At 55.4% G+C, this 14482-nt stretch overlaps 1 protein-coding gene across 1 annotated transcript; it reads left to right on the top strand.

The window, feature by feature from the left end:
• Positions 1–1442: 1442 nt before the first annotated feature.
• Positions 1443–12552, top strand: SAPCD2 (suppressor APC domain containing 2). Its single transcript, XM_032708359.1, has 6 exons — positions 1443–1874; positions 6828–6961; positions 10211–10357; positions 10505–10603; positions 11143–11256; positions 12113–12552. Exons 1-6 carry the CDS (start codon positions 1469–1471, stop codon positions 12239–12241), a joined length of 1029 nt encoding a protein of 342 aa, XP_032564250.1. The 5' UTR covers positions 1443–1468; the 3' UTR covers positions 12242–12552.
• The last annotated feature ends 1930 nt before the right edge of the window (positions 12553–14482 follow it).

The following is a 14482-nucleotide window of genomic DNA, read 5'->3' as shown; positions in this document are numbered from 1 at the left end:
AAAAACAATTCAACCACAACACAGAGACCAGCTGGAGCAGGACACACTGTCTAATGGAGAGGTTTTGCAGAGAAGGCAGCATCTTGCACTAGGATTAACATACTGCTGCATCTAACAGACACAGCAAATTTCCCTATAAAGTACAGAAACTCATTCTCCTACCAATGCCAGTACATATTAAGTTTATAAAAGATAAGACACAAATCCTGTTTCTTTCACATTTGTCAACACTGGAGGGGTCTTTTTCCCCCTTTATTCATGTCTGTGGCTCCTTTGAGACCCTCTCCCAGCTCCTGCTGGCTGATGGCCACTGGTGCCTCACCAGCCACAGCACTGGGATGATGGCACTCAGCTCCCTCTGTCAGCACTCACTTCCCCCATGTACCAGGCAACTACAGCACCGTGCTTGTGCTTTACATCCCTCTTCTGTAGGGATGCTGCATTGACTGACACTTCTGGAGGGTGTTTGCAAAGGTGATGGGTGAGAGTGAATGCTACAGTTGTGGGTTTTTTCCCCTCTTCGCTAATTACATTGGCTCTGAAGTCTCTAGGAGTTCTGCTGGTTTTGGCAGGGTGGACTTATGGGGATAAATTTTGGATTTGTGCTGAAAATGGTGCTGATAATACAGAGATGTTTTTTTGTTGCTGAGTGATGTTTGCACAGAGCCAAGGTCTTTTCTGCTTCTCACCCGAAGCCACCAGTGTAGGGGCTGTGGGTGCACAAGCAGTTGAGAGGGCACACAGCCGGGACAGCTGACCCAAGGGATATTCTGGACCATACGGCATCATGTTCAGTGTATAAACCGAGGGGAAGAAGGAGGAAGGGTTTGGTATTTGTCTTCCGCAGTAACTGTTACACAGCGTGGAGCCCTGCTTTCCTGGGGAAGGTTGCACACCTGCCTGCCCATGGGAAGCAGTGAATGAATTCCTTGTTTTGCTTTGTTCATGTGAGTGGCTTTCATTTTCCCCATTAAACTGCCTTTATCTCAACCCATGAGTTTTCCCACTTTTACCCTTCCCATTCTCTCCCCCATGCCACCAGGAGTGAGTAAGAGGCTGCTGGCTGGGGTTAAACTACGACAGGTTTTCAGGTATCTCTGCTTGAAAAGAAACCAGGATTTGTGCCTGGATGGATGGACGGACACCGGCCCGAGCAGCTCTTCTCGGGGTGCAGGGTCCCGGGTAACCGGGGGATCGAGGAATAAATACTTCCCTGAGCCCGCCTCGCTCGCGGCCGGGAAAGTGGCGCGGCGTCCCGGTCCCTCCGCCATCCCTCTCCGAAGGGACCGGGACCCCCCGCCGCTCCCCGGCCGCGAGCGGGGCGGGCGCCGCGTGGAACTCAAACCGCCGTCCTCCCTCTCAGCCAATGGTCAGAGGGACCGCCCGCCACCACCCAATGAGAGCTCGGGACCTCCCGCCCCTGACCAATAGGCGCGCGGGGCTGGCCCTGGGGTAACGCTCGGCGGCGATGGCTCCGGAACGCGGCGATCGGTCGCTCCCCGCCGGTACCGAGGGTCTTCCTCGGGTTTTCCTGCAGAGCCTGCGGACTCTTTTCGATATCCTGGATGACCGGCGGCGGGGTTACGTGCACCTACGGGAGATCGAGTCGCGCTGGCGGGGCGCAGAAGCCCGGGAACTGCCCACTGGGGTGATGGAGGGGTTGCGGCAGGCGGCACCGGCCAGCGGGTACCTCACCTTCGAGAGGTTCGTCTTGGGGCTGCGGGCGGCCCTGCCCGGGGCTGAGCACCCGGTTGAGGGCGGCAGCGGCGGGCAGCGGAGCGTGGAGAAGCCGCCGAGCCCTCGCTGTTCCGAGGAGCGGCGGGGGAAGAACACTGGGCAGCGGGAACCGGGGCACAGCCAGCCCCGAGGCCGCGGTGAGTGGCGGGACTGAGCGGGGCGCTCCGGGCTCGCGGGGTTAATGGCAGCGCCGGGCCCGGGGACTGGCGCCCAGAGGTCGGGCTGGAATCTGGTTGTTCGCCCCGGTCCCTTGTGTTCTCCTCTGGGCTAGAGCCAGCGCTTCCCGCAGGGCCAGTGTAAAACTCCACCAAAGTTACTGCCACGCTCAGTTTGGCTTTGCTGGGCTCCGATCCCGATGTGGATATCCCGATGCCGCCGCCCAACCAGGGCTGTGCTCTCTTCGCGAGGCGCTGGGCTATTTATAGCGCTGACAGAAGGAATTAAGGGCTTTGCCGTAACGTGTCCGTGGTTGTCCCCGGGCGTAGAGTCTGTCCTGACCTTCCCCGGGGGTGACTGACACAGCTCGGAGTCTCAGAGGATGGCTGGGACCTGGGGACCCCCCGAGGAAACTTGACGGGGTGAGGGCTGTGGTCACGGAGTAGCCGTGTGCTCGGGTGGGCTCTGGGCTGGGGTGGCCCTCAGAAAGGATTCTTTCACAATGTCATGCACATGCAATAAAAATTGCAAAATAAAAATTGCAAAACCTGATCCAGCTTTTTGGTTTGGATCATTCTGCAGCACTATTCCCAATAACAAATAATTAAGCAATGAGTAAATCAGAAAGTGGCACCAGGGTAACATGCTTTGCTGTCCCAGGCTCTGGCTACAGAGCTCACCTGCAGGTCCCTGTGGACTCTTCCCCTTCCTTGGTACCTGGGGTCTCTGTGTGGCTCTGCCAGAGCCCTCTGGGGTGGTACGCTGACCTTGGCACAGGAGAGACCTTTTCACTGGCGTCTTGATTTGTTGTTAGTCAGTAGGAGATGTTATAAGGAAACCAAGTTTCTGGGCTTATCTAGGTAGGTAATAATTCTTTATCTAGGTTTGTGAAGTGCTTTGAGATCTGAGGACACAGAGGTCTGTGTGAGGACCTGGTGTTTGTTATTGCACGACCTGAGTGTGATGACATGACTTCCTCCACCTTGAGAATGTCAGGCTGGTTTGCCTTCTCTTCCCTCCCGCTCCCTCCCAGTCCCTTCTGCTGGGTGGAGAAGAAACTTTAACTGTGGCTGAGGTACTCTGCTTTCCATATTGCTCCAGACTAATCGCTGAAGCTTCATCTAAGGCAATATTATTAAGCAGGCTGACTCTTCTATCATCAAGAGTGTAAATCTGGAAAAACCTGAAAAAAATCCTGCTTGGTGAATAGACAGCAGATTGAAAACTCTACCCTGGGAAGGAGCAAGCAAATGACTGCAGCAGCTTTCTGCTTGCTGAGGATCTTTTCATTATAGGCTGATGTTCCACAACTGTTTGGAGCCTGTGGACAAGATTAGTGCCTCAGCCCTTGATGCCAGCTTCCCAGGCTGCAGGTCATATTCTGGCAAGAGGCCTGAGTTTCAAGTTGATTCATCAGCTTGGAAAATGTTACAGCTCAGAGTTACTCCATCTCTTTTAACTCCAGGTCCTGCACAACTGCCCAGTGCTCCCTTGGAGCACTGGAAGGTTTCCCAGGGTGCGGTTCAACCGGTGGATATCCTCCTCAGCTGGCCATGAGGGAGTTGGGCCAGTGCTGTGTCAGGACATAGCACCATCACACTACAGAGAAGTGTGCTGAGTGCTGGGAGCTACCTGTGCCTCCAGGAAGCCCTGTCTCCACTAAGATTATATTCTTTGCGTGCGAGGCTGCTCTGAGCCTCCAGCTACATGTGGTGGCTTCTGTAAGTGCAGTGAGAGGATATAACAAGTCAGAGGAAGCTCTCCCTGCCTATGATTTGGGGAAAGGGGGTGCTCACAGGATGCCTCCCCAACTCTGCTTTATGATCTGGGGTCAAAGGTGATTTGGATGTGACTCATGGCAAAATGGCAGAGGTTGGGGCCATGTGACTCTCCTGGCATGTCCAGGGGTGCAGTGAGCCAGCGGACAACAATTCCCTTTCTCTCACTAGGTTCTGCTAGTGTGTGGGCTGAAGTGCTTCTAAAGAAGTCCCTGCTTAAGTCACCTTCCAGCTTCTCCTCAGCCCAGCAGTGCTCAGGTAGCCTGCAAGCTTCTGCTGGGTGCCCCACGGTCCCTGGGGAGCCAACAGCACCCTCTAAGCACAAGGATGGTGAGGTGGATATTGGGGAAGTCACTGTGGTGGTGCCCGCTGGTGCCTTGTCACAGCAATGTCTGAGTGTGTCACTCCTGGGGGTCTTTACCTCTGTGGTTCCGCTGTGAGCTGAGACCTGGGGAAGTCAAGGCACAGAGCAGAAAGTGCCTTGCCCAGGAGGTGTGTGATGGTCTTGGGCACTACCTCCTCCCCAGCACTTCACTTTCCCTTGCTTCAGGGGTGGCCTGGCTCTAGCAGCTCCCTGGAGAGCTGGTGGCACTGGCAGCAGGGGTGGGACGGTTGGTAGGGGCTTGTCTGGGCCATTGCCAAGGACAAGTGTGGAAATGTGTAAAACAACCATGGGGTGTCTGCTTGTCTTGGGCAGAGAGGCTCCCAGAGGGAGGAGGCTGTCCTTTATCTCATGTCAGGATCTCTTCCACCTCTGATGATCTGGTCCTGCTCTTTTCCTAAAAAGAACTATCCAAGCTCATTAGCAGGGATCCTTTTTTAACCACTGCCTTGTCTGCTCAGGTGCGCAGAGCTTGATTGTTTGACCAGGAGCTCCTGCTTATCACGGGTTCAGCTCAGTTCAACCCAGCACTTCCAGGTAACAGCAGCAAAAAGCTTTTAACACGTCTGTCCTGCAGCTCCTACCAGAAATGCTCTGGCTTTGCCTTGTGAGTCTGCCTGTTGAAGGTACCCTTGATTTTGGGCTGTTTCTCAGTTTTCCGAGCAGGATGTGCTACAGATTTGCCAGGAGAACACGCACATGGTCACACCAGTCTTGCTGGGTTCCTCCCAGGTAAATTTGGGTGTATGAAACCAAAGGCAGTTGGCAAAGCACATGGATGGGTGATATCAAAGACCGTGTATATCGATGTGCTGGAGACCTGCCTGTGCCGAAGTATTTGCTGGCAGGTGGAGCAGGATGCTGTGATGGACCATGAGGACTTTTCCCGTGGCGTGGTGACTTCTTTCTCCAATGACACGTAGTGATGGACTGAGCTGTCACGTTGCCTGCTCTCCCCTCAGCCTGAGTCTGGTTCCCACTACTGAACCGGTGTGAATGTGGCAGCCCTGGCACAGTGCAGATCTCGTTGCCTTAAAATGAAGAGTGGCTCCTGTGGCCATTGCCCCTGATCTCCCTTGCCCCGTATCCCAGCTCCATTGTGTCCATGTGCTTGGCTGAGGAAACTCGTGGAGCAGAAGGAAGCAATGTGCCAGCCCAGGTGATGCCATGCACCCTGTCCTGGCACTAACAGCCCTTCATGTGCCTGCAGCAGGGAACATGCCAGACCTGAGCCAGGTAGCTCTGGTACCCAGGAGCCAGCATGTGCCCAACCATAGAAGGATGTGCGATGGATGGCAGATGCATGGGGAGCAGTCCCGAGGAGGGTGTATTTTCCCCAGCTGCCTGCCATTATTTGCCAACTCCCTGATGCTCCTGTTGAAAAGCCAGGTTGGGAAAAGCACTCTTGAGGAGACTTCTGTGCAGGGAGCGGGCAAGCTGCAGGACTGAGGGAGTAGCATGGGGCAGGGTGTGCTGGGCCAGGAAAGGAAGAGCAGCAGGCTGGTGCCCAGACATGCCTGGGGATGTGCTGGCTGCAGGCCTGGCTGCCCTGGTGCTATGGTTTGGGGCAGTGGGGTTTCAGAGTGCTGCTCTGCCAGCTCAGCCAGAGGCAGATCAGAGCTGGCTTGGCTGTGGCTACAGGGCTGGGTTTCTGGTGAGGGCAGGTGGTGCAGGGCTTGTACAGACTTCAGTGCAGGTACCGAGGCTGATGGGCAGGAGGTGTCTGATCCAGCCTGGAACATGCCAGTATGAACGTAATCTCCAAAAATAGGTTATGCATGGATTTGCATTAGCACCATGTGTTTGTGGTAGATTAGTCTTTTGCAGGATAGGATGTTGGAGTTTTAATGAAATTTTGAAAAAACTACAGCCTGATTTACTCTGTGATTACACCACAGGTATGCAGTCTGGGGGGATGTCCACATGGCCAAGTCCATCACCAAGCAGGAGCTGCCTTCAGGTGAAGTTGGGTTCCTGGCAGAGCTGGTGCCACCTGAGTGGGAGCCGGGTGTCCCATGAGGGCCAGCAATATCACTGACTGGACTAGTTTTGCCTGGAAGCTGCTTGTGATACCAAAAAGCAGCAGAAACAAACTTCTTAATGCCAATTTGTAGATGTTAAAAAGAGCGTTCTTCTTTATTCAGCGCTGGACGTTCGGAGGAGAGCTCCTCTAATCAAACGACAGATGGACAGGGCTTTTTATTACACATACTGCTTATATATTAATTATATATTCTCACTTAATGCATATTCATTAGTTTACTTTACATAGTCACGCCCATATTGGAAGTCCTTCTTTGGTCCTTCTGGATCTTCTTCGCTGTCTTGACCTCAGGTCTTGAGCAGGCACAGCATTATTGTTTCACCACTAAAAACTGTAACATTTGTTCTTTATCTTCTTTGGGTACACAGAGCTTAGTTAACCTCCTGTTTGTTTGAGTACATCCCTTATCTAATTCTCTAGGACTTCTCCAAGATTATATTGTTCCTTATTTGGGCATTCTAGGATACTGTGAGTAAAGTTTCTATTTCTCCTATCACTTGCTCTCTGCAGAAGATGGCACTGAGGTCTGTTACCAGCCTGGTGCAGCTGAGTCAGTCATTCCTGAAGCCTGTCCTGCCTGGACAAAGATGGGAGCAGGCACTAAGGCTGGTGCTTTGCTCAGCCTCTCCCTGTTTGCAAGACCACCCTGCAGATCATCCCACAGAAGTGGGAACCCTGGGGAGGTTCTTGTTGGAAGTGGCTGGTGGCCTCATGCCTTCCTCTGTTCCAGGTGGTGATGCAAAATCTGCTGGGCAGTCCCAGGGGGATGGTGGCCACCCGGGGGCTGGGGACACTCGGAGGCATCAGAGGGGCCGTGCAGAACACCGGAGACACACCATCACCAACGGCGTGGATTTCAGCATGGTAAGGGACAGCCCTGTCATGGGCTCGCATGAAGGGGAAGGTGGATTGCGGGGGTCCCTCACTGCTGACACCATCTTTGGGCTATGGCTCCCCCTCTGCCCACCTGCACACGTGAGCCGTGGGACATTGGGCAGATCCTGATATTTTGGATACAAAGCTCTGTTGATGTATGTGGAGGTGCTGCCCTAACTTCCACCGCTCTTTCTGTTTTCGCCAGAAATCGTGCCCGACAGGGAGGAGGTTCATGCCTTCCCCTGGAGTGGGGTCAGCCCGTGGAGCTAGCATTTGACTGCATGGCTACCTTCCCTGTGGGCAAGGTCCTGGGCAGGGAAAGGCAAAGGTGGAGGTGTGGCAACAGGTGGGTCTCTGGGCCTTTCAAGCACCCCAGTGAGGGTCAGGTACTCTGCACTGGCAAGTGGTGGGGCCAGGCTGTGCCCCCTTCCAGATGTTTCCTGCAGGTCAGGGCTCAAGCATACTGATCCTCCTGGCTCTCAAAAGACTTTTTGCCAGCAAAGCAAAGAAATCCACATTGAATTTAGCCAGGCAGCCCAGGATGGAGGCACCTGCTTCTCTCTCTCTGCCCCTGAGTGGAGAGGCTTGGATCAGATTGCCTGGTTGAAGGGATCTGCCCTGGAGAAGCTGCCTGGGCATGTTGCCCACAGGCTCAAGCTAAATTGTCCTGGGAAGAGAGCCAGGACCAAGCCTGCAGGATGAGTGCTTGGTGGGACTATCACCATTGCACTTCCACCCTTTGCACCCTGGTGTCACTGTGCTCCTGCAGCCCAGCAGGCCTGAGTGGTGGTGCCCAGCCTGGTGCTCACCTTGGGGGACACAACATGCCCCGATGCCAGCCTGGGAGGGGGTGTTTGCTGGGCTTACAGCCTTGCAAGGGCCAGGATCCCCCACTGGGCCAAGCAGTCGCTGCTGAAAGGTGCTGATAAGGAGTGATAAATGAATGTCTGGGATTGAGGGCTTTGTTTCTCAAGGGTTTTAGGTGACTGGAAGTTGGGAAGGTCCCCGCTTCCCTGGCAAGGCTCTCCCCTGTGCGCACAGCTCTGGGCTGGAGCCCATCACTGCTGTGAACTCAAGGTCCTACCTGGTGCTAGTGAGAAGGGGCTGGTGGGCACTGTGTCTATCCCCAGCTCTGCCACAAGTGCTCTTGCTCTGGGCTTGTGTTGCCCTGGTCTCTATTTCCCCAAGTTGTGGGGGCAGTGGGAGAGGTCCTCTGCATTTTTTTACCCTCTCCACAACATACCCGAGAGCTGCACTGTCTTTCTGTGCTTCTAAGCCCAGAGAAGTGGTGTCTGTCCCTGTCTCAGCCTTTTGTGACACCCTGGGCACAGCCTTTGGGCACTAGTCCCATTTGTGAGGCTACAGAGAACAGGTTTGAGTCCAGCAAGGACCTAATCCTTATGCTGTCACCTCTCCTACCCCTCCCTGCCCCAATGGTGGGAGGATGCTGGGCCCCCAGGGGACGAGGAACTGTCAATAGACTTGTTTACCTAAAGCCCGTGGCAGATGGTAGCACTTGTGTCCATCCTACATCCCAAAGTGCACCAGGACTGGTTCCTCCTGAGCAGGGAGTGGAGCTGTGAGGGCTGTGCTGCAGCCCCAGGACCCTTTGCACTGCCACAGCTGGTCCCTACTCATCAGCTGGTGTTTTCCAGCCAGTCCCTCATTGACTGGTCTGATTTCCCCATGGCCATGAGGGTGGCTGGGATGAGACCTTCCGTGAGAGGCTGAGCGCTGTCATTTGTAGACAGCTGAGGGCACAGCTCCATCCCCTCCTCTTAACCCCAGGTAGCACCAACCAAGTCGAGTTCTTTGTCTTCCTCATGCCTCTGAAGCTGCCTCTGCCCAGTGTCCCATCCTTGTGAGATGTCATCTGTCCCCACACCAGGCAGGGCTGTCAATGTCCCTCTGCTCTGTGGGATATTGCCTCTTCCTCTGGTCACCGTGCTGACCAGCAAGCCTAGTGGGAACAGGGCAGAACAGACAGCAGTGGGCTGCACCCCCAGCTGAGTGGGGGTCTTGCCACATACAGCACCTTCTTCATGCTCCTCACAAACGGCCTCCGTAGCATCAAGGCTCTGCACTTCTTCCTCTGGGTAATGTCCCTTTGGGCCATCGGAGAAGTGTGCAGGGAGGCTCTCATGTTGCAAACAGCGTTTCCAGAAGTGGGAGCAAGAGCAACCCCAGGGTATTGCGTGGCAGGTGTGGGATGAGCAGAAGACACGTTGGAGCCCAGTCTGTGCTGTGGGTGAAGGCCAGGCTGTGTTGTGGCAAAGAAGGCAGAGGCAGCAAGGCAGGCAGCTCCTCATGCCCTTGGCTTGGAGATGGACACAGAAGCTGGGGGAGCAGCCTGGCATGGAGAAGGGGAGCAGCGCCCTTGGGCTCATAGGGTGAGAGTGATGAATGGGTACTCTGCTCCCTGGGGATGTCCCCTCTTCCCTCTCCACCTCTGTGATTGCTGGTGGCAAAATGGTGCTGAAGGGAAGTAGAGGCAGAAGGTGGCAGTGGAATGGGGACCCTGTGTCCCCCGTGGATGCAGGCTGAACCCCCTGTTCTCCAGCAGCCTTGGCTGTGTTGCAGCCAGGCACAGGGTTCTGCTCATCCTGTCCCAGGGGCCTGCTCTGGAGGCAGGGGCCCCAGCCACTCCTGTAGCAGCTCTCCAGGCACAGCAAGGTCCCCAACCTGAGTGACTGGCAGAGACACTCAGCAGAGAGGTGTGCTCTGCTATGCTCTGCACAGCTCAATGTACTTTGCGGGGTGAAGCAGAGTGCTGGGGAAACAGGACTGCAGGTTTTCCCCTGCTCGCAGCCTGCACAGTGAGCTGGGCTGTTTGCTGCTTGCCAAAATCCGGGTGTGTCTGTGCTGGGGCTGATGCTCACACCCTGGAGGGAGCTGGGGGTGGCTGCTCCTGCTGCCTCCCTGGGTAAATAAGAGGTGAAGAAAACAGCTTCTGTGAAGGGGAGCAGGAGGGTGGAGGTGATCTGAGTGTCCATCACCTGCTTCGGTTGTTCTCTCAAACTAGAGAACTCTTCCTCCTAAACTCTTCCTCCAAAACTTGTCCTCCAAAGCAGCATCAGTCAGCAGACATCATCCCACTCCTCTATGGCTTCTCATGAGGAGAGGGATAAGACCCCTGCCCATATCCACATCCCTCCATACCTCATGAAGAAACCAGCTCCTGGAACTCAACAAGGCCTTGATGGGGAGTCAGTGACATCCCTGTGCTCTGTCCTGCAGCTGAAGTACATGAAAGATCTGGAACAGGAGAAGGATTTCCTGCTGCAGGGCCTGGAGCTCATAGACCAGGCTCGAGACTGGTACCACCAGCACATCCAGCTCATGCAGGAGCACCAGCGGCTCCTGGGGAAGAAGAGAAGCAGTGCTGTGAGTCTGGGGCTTGTTCTTGTGGTACCTGGCTGCTTGGGAGGAGGTGGGGCTGCTCTGTGGATTTGGAAAACTGGACTGGGACTTGGCTGGAGCTGGAGCCAGCCCCATGGTAACCCCCGGCCTCTTCTTCCTCTCATCCCACAGGATTTCCCTGAGGGTGGCTGGAGCCACCTGGGGCGCCTGGTCCCCAAGCTGCAGGAGGTGAACCGCTGCCTGGGTGAATTCCTTTCCACCACTGGCAAGGTGAGAACAGCAGTCAGCAGCTTGAAGTTGTTTGTGTGACCTTAGGACCCATCCTGTCCCTCCCCATGCTGGTAGCAGGGCTGACATTGGAGGTGCCAGAGTTTCCCCCAGCTCTGAAGAGGTGACTTGGCTCCATTGGCAAGACGGGTGATGGGGGGCAGCCAAGAGGACAGCACTGCTGATCCTGAGCTGGGCTGGAGGATGGTCAAGGCATTTGGGGGACGAAAGGAGGTTCCCCAAAAGGTATAACCATTGTCAAGTGAATAAGAAATCCAACCTGCTGAAGTGCTGAATCAGCCACCTCAGAGCTGACTGTCCCGCCGGGCTCCTGGTAGGAGCCAGGTACGCTGACAGGAACGCTTCCCCCCTCTGCCTGGTGGGCCAGAGACCCTGCGATGGCCTGTGCTGGGATTTTAATCCTCTACTGGGCTTCTCTCAGTTCCCTGTGTGCCACAGAAACAGCTTCCAGCCTTGAAGAAAGGCTGGGAAGGGCCACAACGGAGGAGGCTCAATGTCTGATCCCTTCACCTTCTCTGCAGCCAGCAAACCCCTCCTCAGCCCTGAGCAGGCTGGTCACCACAGTGTCCCCAGCCTCCACAGGCTCCCAGCAAGCCATCAACATGCTAAAGGAGCAGAATCGGCTTCTCACCAAGGTGAGTGGGGGTACAGGTGGAGGAGGTGCCCTTGGGGGTGCTGGGAAAGGAAGGTGGGATAGGGCCAGGAAAGGAATGCTAGGCAGTGGGAAGTGTTCCTTCAGCTTGGCCAACCTTGGTCATCTCAGAGAAGCACTGCACATAGAGACCCTCTGGCATGCAGCTGTGCCCGTGTCCATCTGTTTGCTGGGTGAGTCAATGGGCAGGGATGGGGCATTCCTGTCAGAGGGAAAAGACTGTGACAAATGCAGGTCACAAGAGGGTGACGAGACTGCGGCTGGGGTCTGTAAGCAGGGCGGATGGGGAAGGGATGCCCATGGTGCCCCCACCAGGGCCAGGCTCACTGCTGGGCTTCCTGTCCCAGCACACAGCCACAAAGATGCTCTGAGGGCTGGAGCCCCTCTGCTCTGGAGCCAGGCTGGGAGAGCTGGGGGTGTTCAACCTGGAGAAGCGAAGGCTCCAGGGAGAGCTTGGAGCTCCTTCCAGTACCTGAAGGGGCTCTGAGAGAGCTGGAGAGGGACTTGGGTCAAGGGACTGGAGGGACAGGACAAGGGGGAATGGCTTCCCACTGCCAGAGGGCAGGGCTAGATGGGATATTGGGAAGATGAGGGTGATGAGGCCCTGGCACAGGTTGCCCAGAGAAGCTGTGGCTGCCCCACCCCTGGAAGTGTCCAAGGGTAGGTTGGACAGGGCTTGGAGCAACCTGGTGTAGTGGAAGGTGTCCCTGCCCATGGCAGGGGGTGGAATGAGATGAGCTTTAAGGTCCTCCCACCCAAACCAGCCTGTGATTCTGTGGTTCTATGAAATCTTACCTGCAATACAGAAGTTGCCAGCATTTTCCTCCCATCCCTTGCAGGAGGTGACTGACAAGAGCGAGCGCATCACCCAGTTGGAGCAGGAGAAATCTGCCCTTATCAAGCAGCTCTTTGAGGCTCGTGCCTGCAACAACCATGAGGCGAGCCAGCTGGACTCCACCTTCATCTAGCACCTCCCCCTCCCCATCGTCGAGCTTCCCCAGGGGTTTCGAGGAACTCTGGCCCCAAACCGATCACACCCGTTGTTCCAGATGTTGTATCTCAGGGTCTGGGACTGCCATTGGCATCTCTGCAGGAGGAAGCTGGCACCCCACCTGGGGAGCATCCCTGCCCTGCTGTGCTGCTGGCTTTCCAGCTGTGCTGCTCTCAAGCTGCTCCTTTTCTGTCTCTAAGTGGGTGTGGGGGCTCTCTCCCCAGCCCCACAACCCCCAGTGTGCAGGAGACATGGCTGCTGCCTGTGCTACCTGTGCAGGGGGAGCTGCTGTGCCCTTGGCCTGACTTAGGCTGGATTTGGCTGCTCTTGGGAAAAGGTGGTGCATCTTCAACACTCCAGCCACCATCTCCAGGCAAGCCTGGCCCTCGGAGGGTGCCTTGCCCCTGCTTGTCCCGCTATCGGAAGACAGGACTGGAAATCCAACAGGTTTTGGCCTGTTTTGGCCCCTCTCTTCTGCCTGTGTTCTGCCTGCCAGAGATGCTGCCCTGGCCAGGCAGTGCCCAAGCTGGTGCTTCTCTCGGCAATCCCTCTGTCCCATTTGTGGTAGTGATGCCATAGTCGCTTTTTACACATTTGCAGGCTCCTGTAGGGAATGAGCTGTAAATCCAAGCGAGGTAGCCTGCACCTCTGAGCTGCTGTTTCAGGCTGTTGACAGGTTGAGGCAGACACCTCACCCTTTCCTTGGCTTGACCTAGCAAATGTTTCCTGATGGCTGCCAGGATTAAGTTCTTTTCGTGATGACTGTAAAAGGAGAGGTCATGTCCCATAGCCTGAGGATGTTCACATCATCCTGACCTCGCAGAGGGGCTTTGGAACTCAGTTTTGTATTTAACTGAGCATGAGTGATGGAGCAGAAGCTGACAGGCTCTTCTCTTTACACATCTTCACGTGGAGAAATGGCAGCTCTGCGTGTCCTAATGGTGGATGCTACTTCCTGGGGTGACATCCTGACTGTGAGCTGCACTCCTCTGCAGCTCTCTTGTGGGGTGGTGGTGGTCTGAGATAGGTCCTATTAGATGGTGCTTCCCACCCAGCTCAGTGACAATTCTTGAGCTGAATGATGTTCGGCTATGGCTCAGTACTTGGTATCTATCCATGGTACTTTCACTGGAGATCCCTGTGAACCCCCATGGATCCCTGGCCTTCCATACCGCCAAGACCAGGGCTTTTCTCTCCAGGGTTGTTTCAAGCTCTGACATGCCGTAGCACTGAGCTGAGCTGGGCAGAAGGTGCTAGCCCTTCCCTAGGCTGGCACCGTGCAGACCAGTTCTGTTCTCACTCCTGTTTTTGTCTGTTGCTCTCTGTCCCTTCCAGCTGTGCTCTTTGAGGATGATCCTGACCTAAAGCTCGCTGCAAGGCATGAATCCCTGTTCTGCTCTGATGCCTGCAGCTGGAATGGGGGTCAGCAGAGTGCCAGGGAGAGGGTGGAGGAGGAAGAGCAAAGACCATGGCTAGTCATGTCCTTTGCCTGCAGAAGTAGGGTGTTAGTTGTCTCCTAGGCATCAGTGCCTGCCATCCCTTTTGTGATGCCACCTTGGTGTCCAGTGCCTGTTTTGCCTAAGGTTTAATTAAAAGCAACCCTCTTTATGAGGAGGGTCACCTGTCTGTAGGGATAATAAAGTGGGGTGAACTATTTAATTTAACCTTTTATCTCTCTGCCCAAATCAGTCCATCTAGTGCTACCAGCCCTGAAGGCCGTGACTGTTCTGTCCTTGAGATGTGGAATGAGCTGAAGTTGCACAGTCTGGTGAGCACAAGGAGCCCAGGGGTCTCTACTTCTGGGCATGTTCCCATGTGTTTTCCCATCCCCTCTGGGCTTCCCAGGGACTGGGGACCCCCTGTCCCCTGCTGTGGGATGGGGTCTTGAAGCCACCTACCCCCCTTCGAGTTCTATAGCCTCCTCTGTCTGCTCCTCTAGAAACTGTTCTAGAGGCTTGCATTCCTCAGGTGGTGCTGGTGCAGTTCACAACCTGTTATTTACTTTAGAGTGCCCTTCCTTGGAGCCACCCCACGGTGGTGGCAGCAGTGGCTGGTGCTCTGCAGTGAGTCCTTCCCTCAGGGGCAGACAGAGGGGACCTCAGTGGCATGGCATGCTGTGGCATGTGTTCCTCTGCCCTGTGTTGAGGTGGCAACACTCATGTGGGGTGAACCTGGGGCTCTGCACTGGTCCGGAGCACCCTTCTTGCCCAGGCTGTGG

The sequence above is a fragment of the Chiroxiphia lanceolata genome, chromosome 21 (assembly GCF_009829145.1).
Source record: "Chiroxiphia lanceolata isolate bChiLan1 chromosome 21, bChiLan1.pri, whole genome shotgun sequence".
In the NCBI taxonomy this organism is placed as follows: Eukaryota; Metazoa; Chordata; class Aves; order Passeriformes; family Pipridae; genus Chiroxiphia; species Chiroxiphia lanceolata.
Note: the sequence above shows the minus strand (reverse complement) of the source record. Positions and strands in the feature narration are given on the sequence as shown.

Coding starts and splice junctions, on each gene's coding strand:
- SAPCD2 (XM_032708359.1), top strand. CDS start 1,469: ATGGCTCCGGAACGCGGCGATCGGTCGCTCCCCGCCGGTACCGAGGGT. Junction 1,875..6,827: donor CAGCCAGCCCCGAGGCCGCG/GTGAGTGGCGGG, acceptor CCTCTGTTCCAG/GTGGTGATGCAAAATCTGCT. Junction 10,604..11,142: donor TCCTTTCCACCACTGGCAAG/GTGAGAACAGCA, acceptor CCTTCTCTGCAG/CCAGCAAACCCCTCCTCAGC.